Raw genomic sequence first — 27,261 nt, forward strand, 5'->3', positions numbered from 1 at the left:
TAAAGCAGGCTGTTCTCAGCCTCTTCTGCTTCCTGCCTGCGTAGCCTCCATAGCTCTCATCTCTTGTCATATCTGTGTGCCTGAGGTCCCCTGATGATCATCTCTTGGCTTGAGTTCCTTATTTTGTTCTTGTTAACAGCTTGGAGTGGAGCTCTTGCGGATAAAGGAGCATGAAATTTCAGGGAAATGAGAGTGGGACTCATTTTTCAGTCAAGCTCTTCATTCTGCTTTCATCGCAGGAGAGATGGAGGGGTTATTACACAATATTTTTTTCTTTGTTTAAGAAAATCCACCCTTGTTTACTCTCCTTTTAGGACCACAACTGCTGCTCCTCTGCTTGGGTTGATGCAGGCATTTGGTGGGCGGCTAGCTGGCTCCCAAAAGAGCCCAGGGTCTCAAAGAAGGGCCTGCCTGCAGGTGGGGGCTGTCAGGGCCTTTGGTGTGGCAGCAGAAACATCTAGATTCAGAGGGACCACTCATAGACCTGCATTTCCAGGTTCTAGTGTTGCACAGAGAGCTGCATTTTTGAGTATAAAACAAAGAAGCTTGTATATGAGAATAATTGGTTCTTCAAAGCAGGAACCAGGTGTTGGGGATGTTTTCACGGAAAGCAACATCGCAAGATTAGGAGAACATAAATTTTGTCCAGCAGGACACTTGGTCCTGGGAACCATCAGGGAGGATTAACTGGAGGACACCTAAATCAATTTCTTTGCATTCTCTAATGACCATATCCTTGAGAAGAGGTTACAAGACTGATAAGAGGCCAATCATCTGGCCCAAAGAGGTGCCAGATCTTGCACTGTTGCCTAATGAGGATGAAGTCAGCACAAACTGTGAAAACAGGGGTAAAGGTAAATGCGGCGGGGGGCAGATTGTGACCACCGACTCCCAAACCACTGAGTCAAGAAACCCCCCAACCCAAAAGAAAGAGAATACTGCACATGTGGACTCATTGGCATGAAAAGCGTGAAATTAACAGACCAACAGAAATCAGATTAAGAAATTTTGTACCAATTAATGTAGTTTTAGGTGGAGTTTTGCTAATCATGTATTAGGATAAATACAGTGTAGTTTTTACAGGTGGTGTGCTTGGTTTGTGGAAATCCGTCAAGCACCCAGCCTTGAAATAAACATCATCTCCTCTCTAAACACACTTTGTGTGTTTCAGGATTTCTTTCAATTTCAGGTAACACCAGGGGAGTGTGCTGTATCAGCAGGCCACTGTATCAGTAGTTTTAAAAATTTCTTTAGTTTCATCTTCCGGTTTCCCCAGCCAAACTGATGCAGGTTTCTGTGCGTTTAATCTCTGAATGCTCTTAGGGCTTCCTGGGATATTTTAGGCTCATGTATTTTCAAGAGAGGCCTGTATCCCATCATATTCAAAGTGAAGAGGCCTATAGCTTCTCTAACATTTCAGTTAGACAGTGAAGTTCATTGAAAGCCTGAAGTAGGCACACAGCCTGGGATTAACCCCGGTGGTGTTTAATCTGGAAACAGCACCCTTTGACCTGAAGTAGGGTACACTTTGTATTTTGTTTAGACAGTTGGACTGTCTGCCAAAAAGGCAAGGCAGTAGCCTGCTTCAATGTCTCCTTAAAATTATTTGCCTGTTCATGTGATGACTGCATCAAAAGAATCATCACAGATAAGCTTACAGTATAGAACTTAATGTTCCCCATCAGGCTTTGGGCCTGTTCAGCCCATGCTCTGTGTGCTTAGACAGTTTTTGTGTCCCTGGGAGGAGGCCTTGGAAAGGCAGGTGGTGAGGAATGGGGCCTGCAGCCTGTTTCAGGCAGGCTCAGAAAGGGTGTAAGGTGAAGTGTTCCCCAGCAACTCCCTTGGGGCGTTATTTGTTGGTATGGGAAAGCAGCCTAATAATTCGGCCAGGTGAACACTCTGAACGCAGGATTTGTTCTGGAAGCAATAAAATGAGAGCCTGTCTGGCCGCTGCTGTAGATTGATGCACATGTTTGCCTCCTGGAAAATATGCCAAAGACTGGAAATGTGTCCTGAAGCATCAGAACTGAGCTGGTAGAGGATCACTGGGTCAGTTCTCACTTTGTTCTCCCAAGTAGGGTTGTCGGTATATTATTCTTATGCATGTAGGTTGATAAATGTGTGAAGGGAACATCCACAGGGAGCAGGAGCATAGTGTGATTTGGGATGCAATGGAATAAATAATGAGGTCTGCAAACTCTGAGTCTGCTCACAGTGACATTTAATAAACCCAAAGTGGGGAGGAGCAGGCTGCTGGGGAAGCGTTTATTTTAAATCCTCCTTTATGAAACCTAAATGTTTTAGACATGTATTGGCCTTTGTTTACTATTTATGTACTTTAAAACCAGGTCTGCTTTTTATAACCAGGCCGCTAAAGTTTGAGGACGTGGAAGTGTGTAAAGAGGGGAGGATTACCAGGGAGCTCTCACTGGGCGGGTGAAATGGGACAGTTTCACCATGACTTTGGTGGTTTTCTGCATGCAGTGTAATGTATTTTGTTATCTTTTGGGTAGGAATCTGCTGAAGGAGATTTTTTGAAGTACCCATCTACCAGTTTGCCAGACCTGCTTAGCACTTGCTCAGTCCAAGACTCAGTCTCTTGCACTGACAACAAGGAAAACGAAGAGCCAGAAGAGGAAGATGTGAAGGGAGTGAATGTGTCTCCTGAAACACCGGTCGCTGTAAGTGTGGCTTTGGTGTGACGTTTTTACTCTCTCCCTTGACGTCCATGTGCGTCTGCCAAGTTCTCCTGCAGCCCGGCTTGGAGCAGGTCCTTGGGATGAGATGATCCCACTCAGCCGTGCTTTGCATGGGAGATGGGTGACAAGCTGAAATGGGGATGGCATCTACCACAGCATCTGCTCTCATGTCCTCCAAGCTTGTTGGCAATCACCGTTTTGTCTTTCCCTCTGCTGGTGGATTGTTTTCCACCTACTTCCACTGTTTTTGTTGGATCTGATGCGGAGTCTCTCACAGTGCTTATGCACTAACACTCTCTTCTTTCCCCTCCATTTGTAACTAAACTTCTTTAACAGTTTATGATCCAAGTCTTCAAGTTTTTATTTGCTCTGTTGAAGCCAACAGACACTTTTGTGGGGAGGGATACGAATTTCTGGCTGTGAACAGTAACTGAAGTTCTGCTGAATAAATGCTGCTGGTTGATAATCTCACTTGCATTCCCTTTAGGGCTGCATTAAGCAGAGATTAAGTGGATTATTGTTATTTATTTGTAATGTAGCAGCTCTCTGAAACTTCATTGGTGTCCTGGGCCTCTGTTGTATTGTGCAGACAAAGAATAAAATTATGTTTGCTACTAAAGAGCTTGCAGGCTGGTTTTCCGGCAAGAGAAAACAGGTGAATTAACTTGAAGCTTTTATCTTTCAATTTTCTCTTCTTGCCTTTTTTCTCCTTCTTTTCTGTGGCAATTATAATAAATCTCTTAAACCTTTGGATGGCTCAGATGTGGTACTGGTTTGATGATTTGTTTTGATTTTGTATTCTTACATTTTCCCTTTTCTGGGCAAAAGACTGCTCCCCGTGATGCGTCTTGCGCTGTAGTCTAGCCAGTGCTGGTGATCACTTCATACCTGCCTGTTATTTCCAAACTTTTTTGAGTTATAACAGTCTTCACTTTCACACGTCTCTTTATGGCGACAAGTTCTGTTATTTCTGTACTGTCTTCTCTTCTATGTGCCAGGGTGCCTTTCTTGGGGGGAGGAAGGGAAAAACAAATAACGCAGGGATGCTTAGCACACTGATGATGGTGTAGTGTTTGTGTGCTAACTTGAGTGGTCACCTAAGCATTCTTTTGGCTATCAAAATACTTTAAATTCTTCCATATATCATGTTTCAAATTCTGGTAATTTTTCATAAGGCTGTGGCTCAGCAACACTTAAACATAAAAATCAATTTTGTCAAAACTTAATTATGTGCAGCTCCCTGGCATTCCAGTGATTCTTTCGGCACATGCTGGGAGTTTTTTGTCACTGGTGTGCTCCTGACTTGCCAGCAAGGCTCTGCCTGGTTTTCAGCGATGGCTTATTTTATCGGATCCTTCCTTTCCAGACTAACACAATGCTAGGGAAAACTCAAGGTGACCGAGGTGTACACCACTGTGAAGTCCCAGCTGCACGAGCCTGCTCAGAGACCTTCAGCATGGACCTGAGTTTGGAGCCTTGAATGAAATCCTTCCTCTTCTAATGCATATAACAGGATTTCTTTGCATTCTCCATGTAATTTCCAACTCATCCTCAGAGGTGCAGTCAGGGCTCTCTGCAGCACGGGTGGGCACTTGTACAGGGTAGACACCTCAGCTCTACCCACTGCCTGATCCATCTTCATCAGATCAGGGCAGCCTGAGCTGAGCTGGGCTCTGCAAATGCCACCAGGCAGAACATAGGAAGGTAAATGTATGGAAAAGATAAACCTCACACGTGGCTTTTTTCCATCTGGCAAGGTGAGGAGGATTCTCATTGCAAAGCTAGAAGCTGATTTCAAGGTCAGTATGAACATGAAGCATCATATGTTTGTTGTTTTTTTTTTAATATATATCTATATATATAGGTATAGAGTTGTAGATTATTGCAAGATTGCTTTGGAAATTACTGTTCTTTTCTGCTCCTGGTCTCTTGATGATACTCGTGTGTCTTCCCTTTCTCATATATATTCCATTGTATTTCTAGTTTAGGTAACAGATGGCAATGTGACTGACAATTAAAGTGGCAACTAAGCTGGACCATTTTTAATCAGTGCAGATATAATTGTTTTGGACTTCCAGGGTGGGTAGTACTCAAGGTCTGGACCAGGTAACTGACAATGTGGTCTCAGTTTAAGTGTAAGACCTCTTAGATTTGAAACCAATTCTCAACACAGGTCTGTCTAGGAGTTGCCTTTCTCATGACCAGTTTCTCACCTCTGACCAAGAGGTTAATGAATTTTCTTGTTAACTGTACAGGGCTTTGTAGAGACTTAAAGGGATGCTGTCAGGCCATGGGTGGTTAGATAACAACAAGCAGTTCAGAGTGATTTGTCGTCAGCTGAGGCTTTACTGTCCTTCTTCTGATCAGCACAATGTATAGCTAATTCTTGAGCAAGTGTTGAAGGTACTTCAGAACTTGTAGGAGTTCATAGGGTAGTCTAAGGTCTTCTTTCATTAACTTCACTGTGAATATATTTCAGTTCCGGGTATTCAGGACCATTATTTATAGACCTGATGGACTTGCTCTTAATACCTTAGCACCTGACTGCTTAAAGGCTGAACCAGGCAGAAAAAATAATCACTTGGAAATAAGGTATATATTCAAATCTACATCCTTGAAGTTATTCAGAGCTCAGCTGGAACAGGCCCTGAGCAATCTCATCTAAGATGTGTCTGCTTTCAGATGGGGGCTGGACCAGGAACCCCCAAAAGTCCCTTCCAACCTGGATTTCTCTGCAATTCTGTGAAAAATTGTGAAAATAAAATAAAATAAATCTATTTTCTAGGGGCTGGATGTTAACATTTTTCCTGATGAGCAAGTTTTTTAAAACTGAAGTTCTTCTCCAGTGTTTCCAGCCAGGGAAATATAATCTGAGCTGATCAGCTTCCCCAGGACACAGGAGAAGAGTTTAGCGACACTTGAAAACTGTAATTTAAGAGAAATATCACTTGTAAGCCTTACTTGACAGTCCACTTGTGTTTTATTAATAAAAATTTCATAATACAATTTAAGTAGGGCTCTCTTTTTACACAGTTTCTTTATGTAAAACCCTGTTCAACATTAAACTTCCCTTAAAGTTCTAACTTTAATAAAACTTGTGCCACCAGGCAGAAAAAGGATTACATTAGTATACTTAAAGTGCATCTATTTTAGAGCTAGTTTGGCCAAAATGTTCCTTAACTTCAGATATGAAATACCAGACTAGAGAGTCATGTTGTGTTAAATTGTCCTGAGGCACTTCGGGATTTTAAACTCCCCCTCCCAAATCCTTACTTTGCCTTGTGCAGTTGACATTGCTATTTGAAAATGTCATGATTTATGTCCAAGTGAAATAGGATGATATGATAGTATTTGTCTTTGACGATTTATTTTTAATTCCAATTCGCTTTTCCTAGTATTTCTGTTGAAATTGAATCTGTCACTGTATTGCTGGCTGGTGGAGCAACCTGGGAAATGGACTCTAAAGAGAAAGCAGGTCTGCCAAGAATTGCAAAGTGTCTGATTAATTTGGGGTCCCCAGATAGAGGCAAGCATCATTCTTAGTTGCTTCAAAGGTTTTTGCCTTTGTTTCTGCTGTTGCTGTTTTGTTCAAAGTATGATGATCTGAGTACTTTATTTTTGAAGTGTTCAGCTTCAGTGGCCAGCTTCACATCGATGGGCTGAAATTCTGAAAAATTACTAAATTCAAGAAAAGGGTGTCAGCCTCAGCAGGCTTGTATCTGTAGTTGCTGGAGGCAGGGAGGAATGCCTGGGAACCATTCCGCTATACTTTGCTTAATGCTGTGCTCTCCCTTGGGTATCTGCTGCTCATGATGCTGGAGGCAGGACCCTCAGCCCAGTCTATTCCGTGCAGAACAGAATTACACAAAAGGGAAATTGCTTATTTGAGAAAGGAGGTCATTGCTATCCCTACCTGTTGTGATGGAGCTGGGAAGGGAGGCAATTTGCCTCCCGGTACCCAAGCTGACCATGAAGGCAAGCCCTGGGGACCCAACCTCTGCAGCATCCTCACCTGCATGACCCTCTCTGTGGTGACAGAACCCTTTTGCTCATGTTTAATTATTTTGTCTTGACCTGAAGTGCTTGATGTGTACCTTCATGTGAGCTGTGGGCACGTTGCATGCAGAGGCGGCCATGACCCGCCAAGGTCTCGATGCTCCTACAAGTCACAGAAACAAGATGCCTCCAGTTAAAAGGTTTCTTGCATTAACTGGGCTTCCTTATCCCTGCCAAAACCTCTGCTTGTGTTTTTTTTGTAAGGCATGCAGCTGCAAGTTGGATAAATTAAACCTGTTCTCTGAATATGCAGAAATGCATTTGTTTACCCCCTCCTCTTTCCTCATTTTTGTATTTTATCAGAGCTGTAGGACTGCTTAGTTATTTTCTGTCATGAGCCTTTCTGTCCTACTGGGGAATCCATATGTAATTACCTGTAGCCATGCAAGCATAATAAGGAAGAGGATAACAATGCCATAAGTTTAAAAACACTCTTGGGGTCAAAAGTTCTTCCTGAAATGCTGGGAGAGGATTTCAGAGAAAGCATTAGCATTGAGAAGAAGCAGGAAGCATAACTCAACAATTAAATGTGTGCAGAGCGCGAGGAGGGACCCTCATTACTTGGAGGACTCGAGCGTTCGTTCCCATTAGGGCACTGCAGTCTCGGAAAAGGTTGCTGAAACACGACTCGCTCCTCAAACGGCACTGCATGGCTGGAAAAGCAAGAAAGAGCTTTTGCTGTCAGAAATCTGCTTTGCTCTGAGGCGCTTTCCTTGGCAGGGGAAGAAGATGAAGAGCCTGGTGTGAGGCTGCACTGTGGCCAGCCCTGGTCCTGGAGAAAAGGTTTAATAATGGCTTTCCTCTTTGTGGTGAGGGCTGGCCGTGTTTGCCGGTCCTGCCTTGTGCCGCGTCGCCCTTGGAAGGGGCAGGCAAGGGCAGGGTCCAAACCTTGGCATGGCTTGGAGCTGCTGTTGGGCTGTAAATGCTGCATCTGTTGCAAGTCTGGCAGTGCCATGTGTTTCCAAGGTGCAGCCTTGTCCAGCAGATCTGGGGGTCCATGCCCATGCCGTGCACTCATGCAGACACACGGGATCCTACAGTGTCCCCAGAGAAGCGGGGCAATGCAGGTTTTTAGAGTAAATGTAGTTAGGAATTTGACCAAGAGAAAAATGACAAAATATTTGGGGTCCAAATCTTGTTTGCCTAATGCAGCTGTTCTTCTTGTCTTGTTTCCAGAAGCTGCATCACATTAAAATAATGAATCGCAATCCATCTTATTGCCGCAGGCATGTCCAGTGATGGGCTGGTGGTGGTGGTGTGGCATTTGGGGAAGGTGTGGACACATGTCACAAGAGTTGGCGAGGAGGATGAGTGGTGAAAGGCCCCCAGGGGGTCAGTGTCATTGAATCACCATTTTTCACGCCTTCTAAAATTCACCTTTCAAGGAAACATTAATGTGAAGGTGTTCTCCAGGTCAGGAGGGGGTTCCTCAGCAGCAGTCGCATCCTTCCCTATGCCTGCCCGCGTCCCAGCCCTTCTGGGCCACTTTCTGCTTGCTCTGTATTAAAGGCAAGCCCAGAGAAAACTTTCACGCAGGGGCCAGTGCTCTGAAGGGTTCCCTGTAGATGTGATGTGGGCTACAAACTGTGAAATATCTCCTCTTGCTTGGGCTGGTGGAAGATAACCTTTTTGACTTGACTGCAAATCTCAGTGTATAGACAATGCCAAGAGTTACAATTTTTGCTCTTCCGTGTGATACGTTTGAAAGCCAAGTCAGCAGAGTAGTAGAAACACAAGTTTATCTACAGTACGGGCTCTGCATGGTCTTTGTTTTTGTGAATGGGGGTTTTTCCCATAAAGCAACAGCCACAGTACAGCCTGTCTCTCCTTTGGCTGTTTGGATAACTGCCCGGTTTTGAAGGAGATGAACTGCCTTTAACAAGCTAAAAATAACCCCCTCATGGCACTGGAACAAGAGAGATGCTGTCACAGCCGTGTGGTTCACATACATTACCAGAAGGATGATAAAGGCTGTAGGATTTGAGAGTTCGCGTGAATGTCGTATCATCGCATCTGCAGTTTGTTTATCTGCAAATTCTTGAGCATGTACACAGTCCCGTCATGGTTGGGCTCAGTTTAAGCTCATTCTGGATGTGCTGTGCTTGGGTAAATGTCACCTATGTAATGTAGGACGCTTCAGATCCTTGATTCAGGTATGAGAGACACTTAATGCTTACATATTCCATATTCTCTCTTGTACTTAGGATGATACAAAACATAGTTTTGGAGCTGAAATCCAAAGCTCTCCACCAGCTGTGTCATGGGAATGCTTTCTGCAGCTGTGGGTTGACTTCGGTATTAGGAAGGTCTTGCTTCATTCTCAGGAGAGTTGTTATTTTGAGGATTGTTTATTGCTTGCATTGTCCCTCACTGTGACTAAAAAGGTTGTAATTTAAAAAAAAAGACAAACAAAAAAACAAAAAAACCCAACAAATAAGAAAACAGCAAAAAAGCAGAAGCAATTTGTTGTTTGTCATGATGCATAGGCTCTGGATTTGTGCTAAGCCATGAGCTGAGTACTTATTAAAGAAAATCATGGAGGAGCTGGACCAGCTTTCACACAAATTGAGCTCCATGTTTGTCTCCTCTGTTTACCAGGACCCATCTTCTGGGACCTCTGTGCATCACATGGAGACATCTCGTGGGCAGTGACTAAACTGCATGCAAACATGTCATTATTTTTGATGTTTGAAGGGAAAAAAGGGACGAAGCATAAAAAAAGCAAACAGCAGTGATCTGTTTGTGCACCATTTCAGAAATGTATGCATCTGATTATCTTAGAAGCTGTTTCCAGTGAAAATCATAATATAGAGCAGAAGAAGAGTAATCTGGTCCAAAAAGGGTTGGGAACTATTTAGCTGGGAGTATCTTACTATTTCCAAGGCATGTGTTGTCTGTGATCGCTGTTTCTTGGAGAACTAAGCTGCATTAGCCATTTCCTGTGTTTCTCCCTCTTTAAAAGGGTATTTTTAAAGTGTTGTTTCTTCAGAACGTTATTATTAATTTTAGTGACTGTTTGGAAACCTGCAAATGATATCTGCTTTACTTAACTGCAGTCTTGACCATACATACAGCATTGCACCAGCGAGGCTTTGGAGCCAGCACAGCTGGGATCTTGCTACATCCAGAACCATTGGGCCATGGTTGCTGTGCCAGGGCTCTGGGTGTCAAACACATTGAAGAAGGTTTTGGGGTGAATTGTACAAAATAAATGGAGCATTCTGGAAGATTAGAGCAACTCAGCTCTGCCATAGCATGTTTGCAGTCTGTTTGCTGAGGGTGCAAGAGCAGGTATTGCTGCTGGCTCTATGCTGGTGAGTACCAGGTTATGTTTCACATGCAGGTTTGTGTGTAACTACTCCATAGACTTCGTAAAGAGCAATAGAAACAATCCACTGGGGTTTTGTAGCCCCTGAAGCTGACAGTATTGCCCTTTTCAGCAACTGCTGTGTTACAGTGAAGGCTTGTGATCGTTTTTGAGTGCAGGCACTTGGTAGAGTGATAGACCAGGCATTCTTAGAGACCACTTTAAAGGCTTTTGTTTTGTTTATTTGGCATTTCCACCTATTCAGAAAATAGGGCAGCTCCAGTTCTTGGCTCTTTATCAGACTTCCTGATCTCCTTGTTGCACATGAACTGGAAGTTTTCCAACACTTTCTTTATAATTAGGTAACAGAGGTTCCCATTCTCTTGCCCTGGTCAGGAGGAAGCATAGGCTGCCCTTGGTGGCACCAGCACGGGTAATTCCGAGATGAGCTGCTGGGAAAGGTGGCTGGTGCTTTGTTTCCCCAAATTTCACTGTATTTGCTAAATACAGCCCAAATCTGAGCCCTGGTAGAGCCAGCCCTGACCAACGTGTGGAGATGCTGTCTACCCTGACAGTTTCACACTGAGAGAGAAGATGGCACACCAGGTTTTTCTAAGATGCCAGTTAAAGCACTGAATTAGTGTTGACATGGGGGTGATGTTCCTCCTCTTTTCCTCCATTCCTGGCTCCATTTGGGTCCCTATGTTTGTGCCATGACAGGGGGGAGCAGTAATGCAATAGCCTTTGAAAGAGGGAGTCCTGTAACTTGCTCCAGAAACAGTTAAATATGTTTTAATTTGGACTTGTTGTGTGCCCCATGGTGTGACCTGGGTGTTGGGAGGTGCTGTGTTTCGGAAAGGTGGCCCTGGGTGCTGCAGCCCCAGCTCTGTCCAGCATCCAGGCAGTTTTGTACACACCCGAAAACAGAGCCATGGAAAACTTAGTGCTGGCCAAGATTAGAAAATCCATGTCCTCTGCATCATTTGCAGTGTTAATTCCAGTAAATTATAGTGCTGCACTTTGTAATTTATCTGGGAGATGGATTCAATTAAATTGAAAAAGAGCTAATTTAAAAGTGAATGTATTTTACTTTCTGTGCAAGGTAAAGGGGCCTGTGGAGCTCCCTGCATACCAGATACATTTAAGGCTTAAAACATGCTGTGCCCCAGAAAGCAATAAATAATAGCACAAATAACCGAAACAACTAGAATTATAATAGATCTTCAAAGAAAATCTCCAAAACTTTCAGAAAGGCTAAAGCTTTTAGCTAAAGCATCAGCTAGTGTTGAAGGTCTAGGAAGAAGGACTTTGTGTAGGGACCAGGTGAAGCCAGGTTCACACTGGGCATTTTGGACCTTTCTCTGGAGGTTCTGATGCTACTGCTCTTGGAGACTCCTTGGCTTCATCCTGCTGGGTCCAACAGACCATTGGAGTGTTTCATGATTAAATATGTTGGAGGTGGTGCTGCTTAAGGAAAAACTGTACTGGGACCAAAGAAGATGAGAAATTACCCTGTGGAGCATATGCAGGAGCACGGCCAGGAACGGTGCCTTCCCTTGCTGTTTTAAAGGAGAGCAGTGAATGGACTTGCTTTACCAGTGCAGGTAGGGCTGAATTTGGGTTGTCATGATTCTGGGTTGCCAGTCTGATTCTCGCTGTTTCGCTCCCTAATGATCAGGTTAAACTCGTCTATATGCTGCTGGTACCGTGGGGAGCTGGATGGGCTCACTGATGGGAAAGGCAGCAGCTTAGAAACTCCACGACAGCAGCAGTGAAGCAGTTTGCTTATTAAATTGTGTCATTCCCCCTGTGTACCGCCTTGTTTTTTGTAGATCGGCAATGATTGCCAAGCTGTTTGCGGTTAAACAATGCAGACTCTCATAATCCTGCTCCTCATCTTGCCTAATTAAGGGCCTGGTCACACTGGAGCTTTGCCCGAGCGACGACTCTGGGGGCAGTTGTTCGCTCTTCTGGTGAGGTGCCAGGACCGCGTGTCCGTGATCGCGCCGTTTCCTTTGAAATCAATTGAGATGTCACCATCGCTTGATCCTGGAGCTACTTAATGAACTGGCAAAATGGGCTCTATTTTTAGATCTCCCTTCAAACCACTGTGCGTGTTAAAGCTCCCCTTGTCCTTAAAGCTGGGACGGCGCTGGGCAGGATTTATTGGTTTAGTTTAATAAGAGGCATACAGAACTGAAATAATAAGCTCCGTTTCCTTGAAAGTGAGGAAAATTAAAATGGCATGGTTAAACGCAGGCAGCCGCCTCGAGACAGTAAAGCGATACATTCACGTGTGGCCGGGAGGATAAGGTGGAGCTGGGTTTTTCTTCTTGTTGAAGTTACACCAGAGCCAAAGATCACAGACGCACGACTTTTGGGAGTTCGCACAGGCTTTGTGGATCAGATTTCTAAGTGTTTTCTGAGCAGAATAAAACTCCTGGTGGTTTATTAGACAAGCTCAACGACTTAAAGAATATCTACTTTTTTGCAAATGCAGTAGTGTCTTCCCCTGCATGTTTATACTCACTGTCAGAAAAGTATTTTTGCTAAAATAGGAAATAAACAGAGACACAGGTAATTTAGATGCTTTTTACTTCTTATTGTGATCTGAAGCCAAGTTGGATAAAACGTAATTTCTGGAGGCCGCTGAGAACGCTTTGAAGCTTTCCTTGGCATGGGTGTTTGCGCACACATCCCTTCTGCAGGTCATATGTGGGGTTTGGGGGCTGGTGTCTGTAGGCTCAGAGCCTCCAGGATTGCACAGCAATGAGGTGAAGGGACAGGGTGCACAGTTTTAATGTGAGTGACGATTGTCTCCTGTTTTAACTCTCGCCCCACTAGTTGCAATCTGCAATTGCATACATTTCCATCTGTACTTGCTTCTGTTGAACAGTCAAAAATAAATGCAGAAAAGCTCCTAATCAAGCCCAAACATTTTGGGCGTACCAAATGGGTCACCCTTGAGCCTGGGCTTGGGGTAGAAATGGTCTGTGACAGTGATAAGTTCAGCATCTCTCTGTAGGCTGCTGCAGACTAACCCAGTTTTGACCCCCTCATGCTCTAAGCTGGAGGAAGCGGTCCAGCTTTGTGTCCCTTTATCAGGTGAAACTGTCCATGTCTGTGCATGCTGCAGAAATGAAACAGCTCCAGACCTGAGCTGGTTTGTGCTCAGCTCCAGAAAAGTGAGGCTGGGCCCATCCTTATCTGTTCGGGTAATTAAATACCATGCAAGTGCAAGGCAGCACTGTGCTTGCTTCAGTTAGATGTCCTCTCTTGTTTTTCTCCATCCCTGTGCTTCAGATACTTCTCCACTGAAAAGTTAACACTGTTCCTGAGTACTGATAGTTTTGTGCAGCTTTAAAAACACCAGCTATGTAATTTTTATGTGTTTGTGCAAATGATTTTGGCTTTTCTACATGGGAGGCATTCTCACTTATACAGGGTATTTTTGCTTATATGGTAGATTCCAGTGTATCTTTGTGTGATCCGTGGAGTCCTGGCTCACTTCTAAATATTTATGCTGTCTTCTGGATACTCCAAGGAGATCATAGGGAGAGTTTGTGATACTTTGGCTGTGGCCTAATGACTGACTATTTGAGTCTCCTGGGTGGGTTTTTTGATCTGATTTCTTACATCTTTTCTGTAACGTGTCCCTCTCTAGGATGGCCAAATTGTAAGCACTGGTTTTCTCAAAGTGCTGCAGCTATTTTCTTCTTTAGATTAATCCTATTACATGGAGCTGTGAGCTGTGAGGCATTTGATACTAGAAGCGGACTCTGAAGTAGTTGCTGCAATGCCTTGAAAAATCAACAAGAATTAGCTAGGATGTACAAACTATGTGTAGCTGTTCATGTTGAAGGGTGGGGGGGGATAAATAGCAGTTTCTATTCCAGCTTTCTGTTATCTACTGGTTTAATCTTTTCCTGAAGTTTTTACCCTTTGAACTGAAATCACAAAGTCTAGACTCTCTGCAAACAATAAACTTTGGCTTTCTTGGTTTGGGGATAAGAGGGACTGTGGGATGGGAGGCAGGTTCTCAGGAAAATTCTGCTATTTGTAAGCTTGACTGGAGGAAGCAGAAATTATTTTAACACTAAGAGTGTTTGGTCATTTGGATGCATTTTTTGTTTTAAACTGACTTCCAGCGGTTGATATAGTACATTAAAAGTATAATGCAACCACTAAGTGATTGTAGTGGACATTCTGTCATCCTTGCCATGAGCTGTCTGAATAACCAGGCAGAGGCGTATATATAGACCCCTCCTATCTTGATGTGTTTACTCGGGTGGTGGGGTCGCAAGTCCAAGTGTAAATTTAAGTTGAGCTTTTCTAGGCTTTTATGTGCTTAGCTATGTAATCTTCATCATTTTCTGTTAAATCAGGTTTACATCCAATGCATCAGCATTCAGCTCTGAACACTAACAATAAAATAACACTTTTTAAAAGTGGTTACCTTCTCTGTGATGGCTCTAGAAGCTTTGCTGAGCTGAACAATCGACAATAAAAACTACATGAAAATTCTGTTTAAAAGCACATGGAAGCACCTGAACAAGGTGCTGTGGATGCTGGAGGTGCTCTGGGGGTGTTACTATGGTCCTCTGCAGAGGATCTCTGGCCACACTGAGCTGTGGGTGTACCCATTGGTAAGATTTGCAGTAATGTCCAAAGGCATTGCTGAAATTTACTTGCAGAAATATGTGATGGCTTAATATAATGACACATCCTGGGAAAAAATAAAAAAAATAAAAAAAAAAGATGATGTGCAATGGAATTTTCTTTCCCTTAGTAAAAATGAGAGGAATTCCATCAACTTCTCTGGATTACAAGTAAATATTTTTTAAAAAATTTTTCAGGTGATGGAAACGGAGAAGTCTCAAGATCCAGCTTGTGTAGAAGTGTCCAAAGGAAACAACCAGAGTCCAACTCTGGGAAGTGGCATACTGAAATACAGAAGTCGATCCCAAGGTAAAACTGGGTTGATAAAAGATAGCAATAGTAGGATTTTTATGTTGTGTATTTATTTTAGCTCTCTAAAAGGAAGATAGGTTTTCTTTCCTTTGGAGGTCATATTAGTTTAATTTGGAAGGAAAATCCCAGCTGTAAGATGTTTGTGTTCAGCCTCCTGAGTTGAACTATTATATGGACAGAAAGATGAAGCAAAAATTGGAAGTGTCTGGGTTGTTGTTTTTTTGTCCTTTCTCTTTTTTCTCTTTTTTAAACATTTACATTGCCTTTATAATTTCAGTGTGCTCTAATACTGAAGTGGAGGACATGTTTCAATGTGCCACTGCCAAAATACCCATTATGGCGAATACTCCCCAAATTTGCTATTGCTTTATCCCAAGCCTGGGCTGCAGCAGAGGAAGGGAAGCTGCATTCAGACATGGACAGAAAAAACAGAAATATAACTTCTTCTAGAAGAAGAGAGGGAGAGGTGATGGGAAAGGGCTGGTTGTAGGTGCCAGGAGGATTTGGGAGTGAAAGAAGTGGCGAGATGCCGGGTCCTGGCTGTGTGCAGTAGCAGTGACCTGCATGCACAGGGAAGGGGAGCTTTAAAACCAGAGGTAATTCACCACCCCAAAGCAGGGAGTCGATTTAAATCGTACTTTGGGCAGTGGCTACAAAGCCTGCCTGTGGATTTGGAGGCAGAATTGCTTTGATGCCGAGTGAAGCAGCTGCCTCAGCCCTGTGCTCCATCCCTCTCTGTCACTGGCAGCAATGTTTGCACAGCCTCCAGTTGAGGAAGAGGTATCAATTAATGGGTTTGGGGCTCTCCTGGGCACATTTGCAGTGGCTCTACCTCAGCCCATGGCTTGTGAGCCTTGTCCCCGGGCTAAGGACAGAGCAGGAACGATGAAGGGAAAGCAGAGCTGCCCCTTTCTGCAGTAGCTCCAACTTATTCTTGGTTTAAATTAATCTTAAAACTACGTCATGTGATCCAGCTTGCACAAATTTGGCCTGTCTGTGTCTTGGGTATTCATCTGTAAAATAGGGGTTAATGGCCCTTCCCTGTGTGGTTGGGAAATGGCAAGGATAAATGTGCGGGAACTGCTGAGACTGGGGTTCCTGTGGGGACCTTGGAGAAAATGAGAGTTGGAGGAGCCCTGGTGCGCGGAGCGGGGTACTCTGTGGCTAATTACAGGATGTCCTTCAAGACAAATAATTCTGTTTCTTACATGAACTCTGCACTCTCCTCCTCTTTAAGACAACTAGGATTATTGCCAGAAGGAAAGAAAATAGCCTTTATTTGGCACATTTTTCCTTTTTCCATTCCAGAAAAATTTCCCTCAAAGTGACATGACACCTCCAGAAATGAATACTGCTACAGTGTCAGGTCTTTTAATTTTAAATAAATGAAACTTGAGAGCTTAGTGCGCTGGCAAGTGCCATTGGGTGAGAACAGCTGAATTTCTTTTCTGTCCCTGAGCTACCAGCTCAATTATCTTCTGCTTTTCCTTACTACCACGAGCGACAGCGCTGAAGAGCTCTACATCGCTGAAAGATCGCAGAAAACCTGTGACAGCAGGAAAAGATTTTAGAGGGTGATCTAAACTAGCTTCTAACTGCCTGGTTGGGAAGTGCTTGGCGTTGTCTTCAGGCACTGTTTAAGTTGGGATTTGCAGGAGCTGATTATTGTGTATTGGCGAGAGGATAAAGCAGCTCTGAGATGTTTGTGGTGGTTTTCCCTAGGTGCTGGATCCCGCTTGGAGTCCGTGGGAGAAGACGATGAGCTGACAGTGGAAAACGGTGAATCAAGTTACGAAATAGCGGTGAAATACTCGCGGGGTGGAAGAAAGCACTCGCTGCCCCAGCAGCTGGAGTCGGCGGGAGCCAGGCAGGTGGGTGGAAAGGCAGGGCTGGCTCTGAGCTCCTTTGCTGTGCTCGCTCCTTTGAGGTCTGTCTATAGCTCCTAGAAGCAAGGGTAGTGAAACAAGGCCACATGGGTACATCACAGGGGCTGAAACCAGGCCTGGAGGCCAAAATGGGAATACTTGGCCACCTATGGAGAACCTCTGTACTCTGAGGATGGTAAAGGGGAGTACTTCTTGCTGTGACCAGAAGGCCCTAAGGCTGATCTTACAAGTTGCAATTCCTAGAGATCTGAGGACTCAAAAAAAATCCTGCTTCTCTGTATTTTAATGACTTGATGATGTAGGCTTTTTTTTTTTTAAATCAGATAAGGACTTCAGTATATCATGAGGCTACCCTTAATCTTTTTAATTTAAATTGTGGCTGGTACATTACAAAATGATCCTACTGTGCAAAATGTGGGGAAATTACTGTGGCAAGATTCACTTTGGCTGTAATGAGCTAGGATTTCATCTCTTGAACATTTTCTGAATATATCTATAAGATTCCCCCCCTCCTTCTTCCCCGACACATGCGGTTTTCCCACTATGACATCCCAGTGCCTGTCTCAAGCAATCAGAGCAACTTCTAATGTTTGCTGATGTTTGTTAGGACTACCAAATTGTGAAGAAATCCACCCGTTCCTTCAGTGCCGCCCAAGTGGAATCTCCATGGAGACTGACCCAGCCGTCCATCATTTCCAACATCGTCCTGATGAAAGGGCAAGGCAAGGTGAGGATTTCTCCATGTGGCTGGTTTTTCACATGTAGCAAGAGCTGGCATTTAAGAGGTGTCTCCCACACCCAGGACTTCCACCAGCTTTCAAGGTAGCCAGTAATAATAATAACAACAATAATCATACACAAATCCCATTTTCAGATGTAAATGACAAAGTTGCCCCTGCAAAATACAGGGGAAGCAATGTTCGTGTCATGTACTTGACATGGGGTGGCTTTCATTCCGATTTTGTGCATCTGGTCATTACTAAGATATCAAATATTAATAAAGGATCTATAAATATGTATGCTTATGCAAAGTTGGTGCAGCTACAGAGGAGTACCTGTTTGTGTGCATATTTATGGACAAGCGTAGTTTATCTCTGTGGAATTTGGATATATTAAAAAAAAAATCACTGCAAATTAAGCGTTAAAGCCAAAGACAGGTTCCTGGTTGATTGCTTATCTGATGGCACTGAATTCTCTGGGTCAAAGAGTCCTCTTTTCTCCCTGCAATAGCATGTTTGCGCATTTGCTAGATACCAGCTGGCTGAATCCTAAGGGAAAATAGACAAGCATTAACCTAGGTATATATTGTTTTCCCTAATCCAATCCACACTAGTGTTGGGGCTGACATTTAAATATGCTAAAAATATGCATGTCTCTTTTTCTGAAATACTCTTTAAATTCATCAGATGGATGTGTTTTGGACTAAGAAGACTTGTTTTGACTTTAAAGCTAAAATACAAAAACAAATTCTTTGTTGTGCTTTAAGTTTAGCGAAGAAATAGTGACTTCCCTGGGTAGATTGACTCACGGTTGCTATAACTCTCCTTGTTTTGGAAGCTTCAGGTCTTTCATGACATTTCCAAGTGAGCATTTCTTCATTTTTCACTTCCTTATTTTTTGACCCATTTTTCTCATACAAATCAACTTATTTTTCCCCATGGGATAAGCCACACTTTTCTGCCTTTCTGCAGTTAGCTCCAAGGCGTTATGAAGCAGCTGGGAGCATGCAAACCCTAGTGATCATGAACCACCTCAAAACAATTGCTGGTTTAAGTGCCTTCCACCTGTGTTTTGAGCACCTGTTAGGAATTGCACCACGTACAGTTTGTGTGGTAGCATTTGCTTTATTATCTCTATGCAGACCAGAGACTTGAAAAGTCTTGGGGAGAGCTGTGTCCATGCAGGGGGGTGTCAGGAGCCTCGTGTTTTCCGTTGGTTGCTTTGCAGTTGATAATTGCCCAGTAAACAGGTAGTTATTTTGTGTTGCACAGGGGAGCTAGGATGCTTCCTGTCTAGAAATCAGTAACATCTTATCAAATTACTAGAAGCTTATAACAACAGCAGTTGGCTTCATATTCACGGAGTAAAACAAAAGAGCCAGTTGTTGTATTGGGTTGTAAACACAGTGTTAGTGCCTGCCCTGGCAGCGTCCCTCAGCTGGAGAGCACTGCCCGAGGCGCTAATAACAACCCTGGCTTCAGATCACTGGAGCACAACAGTTTTCCACTTCCCTTGTCCACCTGGTCAGTGACTTTCCTCTTTATTCTCTAAAATGCATATACAGCAGTGACAAGAGGAGAAATACGGGGTGACGAGGGGGAATGGATCAAGGAAGTGATTTGGTTGGGAAATAATTCAGCAGAAGGGGAAAGGGTTTGTTCTGCTGTGCTCATCCGTTCCCTGATCAGCTTTGCAAGACAGTCCTGCAGCCAACTGGGGCACCGCAGGGGTAGGAGCTAACAGATGGAGCCCTGGGGAGTGTATTGATCCAGATTTATTTAAATACAACGTGGTACATGTCTCCAGAATAATTAAATATGTATATGTACATGGCAGCCCCACCACACCAGCCCCCTTCCAGCTACATTCCTGACATTACAGCACTGACCTTATGTCATGTTCCTAAGCTTTTTTTTTTCCTGAGGAAATGCGGGGTCTGTGACAGCAGAGAAAACTACCGTTAATCTTGGATATAGATCTCAGGGGTGGGAATCTACTGTCTGTCGATTTAAGAGCAATGTGTTACAGTTTTTTAAAATGGAACTAGAGTAACATAAAGCCATTGACCAAGAGCTTAAAAAATAAATAAATCTCAGAACAGCATTTTTGCCTTTTAGCTTGAGGTGTGCCTGCTGCTGCTTTTTGGACTGATAAGTGTGTTGATGTGAGAGTGAAAGTAGATCAGGAAATGCAAGCAGAGGGTGAGATGGCAGTGTGATTCAGCAGCAGCTATTAGGTTTTCATCTCTCTCATCTTCCCTTTGTCTTGTATGTTATCAGCAGTCTTTCTTGCACAGGTAATAATAAAGTCCCAGCTGTGCATCTTCTCCTACCTTTTCTGTAGGGTCTCGGATTCAGCATTGTGGGAGGTCAGGATTCTGCTCGTGGACGGATGGGGATTTTTGTGAAGACTATATTCCCAAATGGAGCAGCGGCTGCTGATGGAAGGCTTAAAGAAGGTATGGTAGAGAGAATCCAACTGCATATAAAGGACCACAGTGGGATATTATTTCAGTCCAGCTGAAAAATTCAAGTACAGCTTTATTTAGGCACCTGGCCATCAGCAGAAGGCTGTGGAGGATGTAACACACCCTGTTTGTCCATCCTGGGGAAGATCATTCATAGCAGTTAACTTGGTTATATTGCATATTGAGAAGGGGAAACCACAGCATGATGTGGGTTTTTTTCCCTTCCTCTTCAGTGAACTTTGTCTGCCCAGGCCCATAAGCTGTGGTTCTTCATTTGGAGAGGGTCATTGACAGAAATGAAACTTAGATATCCAACCAACATCTGGCTTAAATATGCTGGTCCAAGAAGAGGTTATACAGAGCCTCTGGTGCTCCTGAGCCTCCTGGTGCTATTTTGATATGAATCAACCAGAGTCATAACCAGAAAAAGAGAAGAAGAAGGATGGGATTGGCAGGGAGATCACCCAGCTGGTTAGAGAAGTAGACATATCCTGATTTTATTACTGCTTTTCCAGTCTTAATCTCCGAGATGGACGTATAGCTTGCTCTGCGTGGGCTTGTACCCTGGTCTGAGTGCTTCTGCACCAGACAGACAGACTCTTATTCACTGCTGAAAGTACAATGTGAGCATGATTTTAGAACAGTGGTCTACAACTCTTCTGCAGGGGCTGGGTTACTTCTCATCCACAGAAAGCTGCTCCTGTGTTACTTCCCTCCCTCTCATATCACCATTCCCCTTGTTATGTCTCATCACACTTGTATTTGGGGCTGCTTTTGGTGCCAGCTCTCACACTTCCTGCCAGAGGGAAGCTCACATCCCTGCAGCATAGGTTGTACACTCACCATGGGAAGCCAATAAATAGCAGATGTCCCATAAACCCAGTGATCCTTTGCAGGCTGTTCAGAGCCTGCATACTCTTTTTTGTTTTTTAACCGGGGCAGGAAAAGAGAGAGAAGAGGTAGACATGGCTAATGGTGTCGCCCCATATAATTTTGCTCAGATGCAAGTAAAATTGCAGCATGTGGATCTGCTCACTTTGGCCTCCTTTTAATGAAGGTAGATCAATACAGCTGGGTGTAAGTCATAAGACCCAGAGCCTGGAAGCAGGTAGAAATGTGAAGGAACACATTCTTTGCAGGGTGAAAGTCACTTGATATTGCAGCATGTGGACTTCTCACTTCTCCATCTGCAGACATTCAGTGAGAGGACATGTTTGCTCTCTGCACAGAGGCCAGTTTTCTCTGAACAGGCTTTTAGAGTGATGTGCTGTAGCGTTTCACTTAGATTCTTGTTTCTCCTGTTGATACACTCAAAGGAGAGTTTTGTAGTCCCTTTGGACTTCATGTTATGAGTATCTCTTTTCAGACTTTAGTTAAAGTCTGTAGTGTTTTCAGCTCGTTTGTTAGTACAAGAATGCCAAGCCAAGGATCTCTGCTAAAGAACAGGCCTTACTCTGCTAATTCATCACTATTAACTTGTAAAGGCATTAGGACAAGTGAAAATAAACTGAGAACAGTAAAAGGCTTTTTACTGAGCAGTTAATTGGAATCCTTATAGTAGTGGGTCACCTTATGTACAGGAACAATTTTTTACACCTCTATAGTCTGTTATTGCTGACTTGATTTTTTTTTTAATCTAATTACCAGGGGATGAAATCCTAGAAGTTAATGGAGAGTCTCTACAAGGGCTGACCCATCAGGAGGCCATTCAGAGGTTTAAGGTAACATGGTTGTACTACAAGAAAGATTCATGCATCTCTTCATCCCGTGCCATTTAGCACCCCAGGCTTTATATTCTTTTGCTGCCACAAAGTTCTGTATGCAGGTGCGTTGGCACGTGTTAGGGTATCACGTCACCTTATTGGGGTTCTCTGATGTCTCTCCAGCAACTCAAGAAAGGAGTGGTGACTCTGACGGTGCGCACGCGTCTGCGCAGCCCAAGCCTGACGCCTTGCGCGACTCCCACCCTGCTGAGCCGCTCCAGCTCCCCCAGCTCCAATGCCAGCGGTGGAACCCCGGTCCCTGGACCCGATGAGCCGGACAGTTCCTCCTCCAACCGCAAAGGACCTGGCCCCAAAGACAGGATTGTCATGGATGTGACGCTCAATAAAGGTGACGGTCTGTTGAAATGGCTGTGGAGAACTAATCTCTGCTTCTTAGGGTAGCACTTGGGAATAGCTAGAGGCTCTAATATCCAGGACGCCTCTCCATGTCCATCACACGTTAAACCACAGAATGAGGAGAAAAGCATCCTCCAATGCAAGAACCTCTAAAGACTTCCCCCTTCCACACTTTGCTGCTCCCGAGTCAGGAAATTCTTACAGGTAGAGTCCATGCTGCTGAAAGGAGGAAGTCTGTGGGAGACGAGGCCAAATGTGAATCAGCCTCCTGGCTGCCCAGTTGTCTGTGCCTTTCTTGTAAAGGGCAGCTCTTGGGAAGGCAAAGCCACTCAAGAGCGCTTAAAAATTGCCCTCATGAGCTGTTTGAACACCTGCCTGAGGGTTGCTCTCATTATCAATAATTGCACAAGATAAACTTAAGTGCATATGCTATTATATGGGAGGGACAAATATGCCTATTTTAAAGGCTTTAAATTTGCTGCTTTTAAAGGTTAGTTAAAGAATTTGGAGAGAGAAGGTAAGACATCCAGCAGTTCCTACTTTAAGAATGCTGTTACCTGAAGGAAAGCAAAGGTGAAAGTGGACAGAGGTGATTGCTGAACCAGAGATAACACATCACCTTTCTTCATGCCTCTTTGCTGGGGGATGCCATGCAGATATTTAACAAAAGAGAACAGTTCGGTTGGCAGCATCTCCTGTGCTCATGTTTTGTGCAATAACATTAAATGACATCTTTGTTGGGTTGCTGCCCCCATTCCTTTGTGCCTTGGACCAGATCAGACCTTGTGTGACTATTCCAGGTGGTTCCCGTGGCACACAGAAAATTTATTGAGAGTGATGAATCTCAGAAAACAGTCAGGATCAGATATTTTCAATCCTGATTTCCACTGTTGCTCTTGGCTTCCTGACTGACTGCACCTAAGGCCAGCCCTGAAACAATACATGAGTCTTACTCTTAGATGGGATGTGGAAACACAAACACTTGTGTGTCCTGTGTGATTACAGTCTGCTACATTTCTTTGTACTTTTTGTTTTTCACAGAGCCAGGGGTTGGGCTCGGGATTGGTGCCTGTTGTCTCACGCTGGAAAACAGTTCTCCAGGGATATATATTCACAGCCTGGCCCCAGGATCAGTGGCTAAAATGGATGGCAGATTAAGGTTAGTTAAAAGCAGAAACATGCTGGAGTGGTTTTGCAATAAAATCGATTGAGACTTTGTTTTCACCAATTAGTTGGTGTAGCAGGGAGGGGATTTATACTTTAGAGTTCACCAAAAAGAAAACATTTAAATAAAGACATTCCAAAATGTTATTAAATACCCAGGAAACATTATTCTGTGTTCTGGAAGCAGCATAATTATTAAGGCTTGGGTTTTTTTCTTTTTAACTCTCTATACAGAAAACTGAGCCTAATAGCACCCTTTGAGAAAGGGGAGCAGCAAGAAGTGCAGCCTCATCTCTTTTTATCAGAACTGCAGCCAGAGACCCCAAACTGGGAGGAAATTTGCAGAGCTCTGCTAAAAGCTCAGTCACCTGAAACTCATAAAAAGAGCTGGGGGAGATGTTCTTGCAGCTGACAGTGCCCCTGGCTGCAGCAGCGCTTGTCTGCCCTTGCTGTCTGTCTGGCAGGATCGCTGCAGACTGACCTGCCCGTCTCGTTTACTCTGTCATGGAGTTTGGATGTCTTTGAAGAACCATAAGAAAAAGAAGCAATCATTCCTAGGGTTCCCCTGTGCTTTGGATTAAGTGACGGAAAGATATTTGGTGGTCCTCTCTTGGTGGCCTCATTTTTAAAAACCATTGCAGGAAATCTTCCACCTTCTTGCTGTTCTGCATAAATGCCGGTGGGCGCTGGGAGCATTGCTTGGGAGGGGAGCCTCCGCTGAGGACCCACTGAGACCTTGGCATCCACACTGGATGTGTGACCTGAGCACTTCAGCAGAGAGACTGAGCAAATGCCTTGCTTTCATATGGGCAGAGAGTGCCTTCTGTTTCCTTGCTCACCTGGAAAACTGTGATAGAGCAATTTAATTCTTTGGAATAAGAGAAAAGATAATTTTATGGTGGCATCGCTGCCAAGACCCTTGCAAGTTCCTACCATATCCAAATGTCTAAAGGAGACAGTATTTAATGTTAACTTGCCATCTTATAAGCCTCTTTGGAAAAGATTGCAGTGCTTGTTGTGTCTGTATATAACAACTGTATCATTTATTAGGTTTAAGTGATTGATTGGATCCAGGCATGCTTCCCAGACTTCTAGCTTGCTTCTTTGAGACATTGCTTCTGTTGTCCCATCAGCGGTTTATGGCTCCATAAGTCAAAAGTTAGAGGATGGTTTTGATTTTTTTGAAAACTTCATTAATCAAATGCTGGCTTTGCAATACCAGGAGACATTTGAATCCAGCTCCTCTGTATCTCAGCTCCTCCTCTCAAATCTTGTGTCTGTGTAAGTGGATCCATTTGTGTAGCTTCTGATAGCTGTTTAAATCTAACAGATGGCATGATAACATAACTGATAGGTCACCCTTTGCATTCCTGAGCCTGTACCAGAAGTAGGGGTTACTGAAGGTTACTGAAGGTTTCCACTGGCAACTGCCTTTTTGCCTTTGGCATGTGGACTCACAACGTGAACTCATTTCCATTGTCACAGGTAGTCCAATGTAAATCAGTGGTAGTGGATTGTTTGGGAATGTCTATTTAAAGCAAATGCTTTTGGAATTATGGAGAATGCTTTAATGATATCCCTAGAACCATAGAATGGTTTCAGTTGGAAAAGACCTTCAAGATCAGTCAAACCATCGAACCAGCCCTAAGCCCACCACTAGACCATATCCCAAAGCACCACATCTACTCGTCTTTTAAACACCTCCAGGGATGATGACTCAAGCACCTCCCTGGGGAGCCTTTTCTAATGCTTGACCAGTCTTTTAGTAAAGAAATTTTTCCCAATATCCAATCTAAACCTTACCTGGTGCAACTTGAGGCCATTTCCTATCATCCTATCACTTGTTACTTGGGAGAGGAGACCAATACACACGTCTCTACAACCTCCTTTCAGGTAGTTGTAGAGAGCAATAAGGTCTCCCCTCAATCTCCTTTTCTCCAAACTAAGCAACCCCAGTTCCCTCAGCCACTTCTCATAATTCTTGTGCTCTAAATCCCTCACCAGCTTCGTTGCCCTTCTCTGGGCATGCTCCAGTGCTTCAATGTCCTTCTTGTCCTGAGGGGCCCAAAACTGAACACAGTATTTGAGGTGCAGCCTCACCAGTGCCGAGTACAGGAGAAGGATCACTTCCCTGGTCCTGCTGGCCACACTATTCCTGATACAAGCCAGGATGCTGTTGGTCTTCTTGACCACCTGGGCAAACTGCTGGCTCATGTTCAGCTGGCTGTTGACCAACACCTCCAGATCCGTCTCCTCCAAGCTGCTCTCCAGCCACTCTTCCGCAAGCCTGTAGTGTTGCATGGGGTTGTTGTGAACCAAGTGCAGGACCCGGCACTTGGCCTTGTATCTCATGCAATTGGCCTCAGCCCATTGATCCAGCCTGTCCAGGTACCTCTGTAGAACCTGTCTACCCTCAGGTAGATCGACACTCCCTACCAGCTTAGTGTCTTCTCCAAACTTACTGAGGGTGCACTCAATACCCTCATCTATGTAAATGATAAAATATTAAACGGAAATGGCCCCAGTACTGAGCGCCGGAGAACACCACTTATATCTGGCCAGATTTAACTCCATTCACCGCAACTCTTTGGTCCTGACCATCCAGCCAGTTTTTTTTACCCAGCAGAGAGTACACCTGTCCAAGCCATGAGCAAGCAGTTTCTTCAGGAGGATGCTGTGTCAAACAGTGACAAGGGCTTTCCTTAAGTCCAGATAGACAATGTCCGCAGCCTTTCCCTCATCCTTTAAGCAGGTCACCTTGTCATAGAAGGAGACCAGGTTAGTCAAGCAGTACCTGCCCTTCCTGAACCCATGCCTACTGAGCCTGATTGCCAAAATGAAGAGTATTGGATTTTTCTCTTGATGGTGTGTGTTGTGCAAGATCACCCTAGTTGGTGATCTTTTCTTTTAAATAGTTCCAGATGTCTGAGCACCATGTGCAAGACTTAAGAAATGGGGAAAAAACTCAAAACTAAACAATCTGTGCTTTCCCCTCAGAGGATTTTGTTATTTCTTTTTGTCACTTAAATGGGTTCTACATGTTAATTTGAAGCAAATACCAGAGGCTTATCGCACTCCACTGTTTCCTGGAGTCATTTCATAAACTCAAATCATTAATTTCTTATCAGGGTTTGTGTTAAGTAGTTTAATATGATGCGAAGGAACAGACCATCTGAATATAATTTTTCCTCTTCTGTGCTCAACAAGTATCTGAATGCAAAAACTGGATTTGAAGTTTGCTTTCATCATGGTCCAAATGCAGCCAATTTTCTCCACTGATTTAGTAGGTTTTGTAGTGCTGACGGTATATGCAGAAGCGTTGTCTAGATCTCCCTCCTGAAGTCAACAGGACTGAAAGCATTCACATCACTGGGAGCAAGAGCAGGACTGGCTTGTTTGCAAGTCAGATCTTTTCCAGACACTTGTATCTTTGAAAAAGCTTGGCCATCAGTTGAAAGCAGAAATGTTTTTGTAAAAGGTGGTTGTGATTAACTGGCTCTTTGTCTCTCTGCAGTCGGGGTGACCAGATCCTGGAGGCAGATTCGGTGAGCCTGCGTCATGCAGCGTTAAGTGAAGCCTATGCCATCCTGAGTGAATGCGGTCCAGGTCCGGTCAGCCTCATCATTAGTCGTCACCCTAACCCAAAGGTGAGGAGAGAACGTGTGAATGTATCTGGGTTGTTTTCATCTGTAATTTCAGTCTTGCTGTTGGGAAAGCAGGAAATGAAGAATATTGGATTTTTCTCTCTGTGGTGTGTGTTGTGCAAGAAGTCAGGATTGTAATGATGCCTTCCAATTTTGAAAGTTGTAGCAAATCTGGACTGTCCCTGCTGCTTTTCACTTAGTCACCCACTGATCAAATGCAATTTTCC

The 27,261-nt window shown here is 44.0% G+C and overlaps 1 protein-coding gene across 1 annotated transcript in view; it reads left to right on the plus strand.

Annotated features, from left to right (window-relative positions):
* The window catches only part of LOC104534366 (PDZ domain-containing protein 2-like), a gene marked incomplete at both ends in the record, with an annotated part of 40,988 nt that extends 13,951 nt beyond the window's left edge, over positions 1–27,037 (plus strand). The window contains 9 exons of the mRNA XM_010184177.1: positions 2,514–2,696; positions 14,919–15,030; positions 16,756–16,904; positions 17,527–17,646; positions 19,983–20,097; positions 21,754–21,827; positions 21,993–22,224; positions 23,268–23,385; positions 26,905–27,037. Coding sequence (XP_010182479.1) covers positions 2,514–2,696; positions 14,919–15,030; positions 16,756–16,904; positions 17,527–17,646; positions 19,983–20,097; positions 21,754–21,827; positions 21,993–22,224; positions 23,268–23,385; positions 26,905–27,037 — 1,236 coding nt within the window. The remainder of the gene's footprint in view (positions 1–2,513; positions 2,697–14,918; positions 15,031–16,755; positions 16,905–17,526; positions 17,647–19,982; positions 20,098–21,753; positions 21,828–21,992; positions 22,225–23,267; positions 23,386–26,904) is intronic.
* Between the last annotated feature and the right edge of the window lie 224 nt (positions 27,038–27,261).

This window comes from Mesitornis unicolor, unplaced genomic scaffold (assembly GCF_000695765.1).
Source record: "Mesitornis unicolor isolate BGI_N332 unplaced genomic scaffold, ASM69576v1 scaffold13365, whole genome shotgun sequence".
NCBI lineage: Eukaryota > Metazoa > Chordata > Aves > Mesitornithiformes > Mesitornithidae > Mesitornis > Mesitornis unicolor.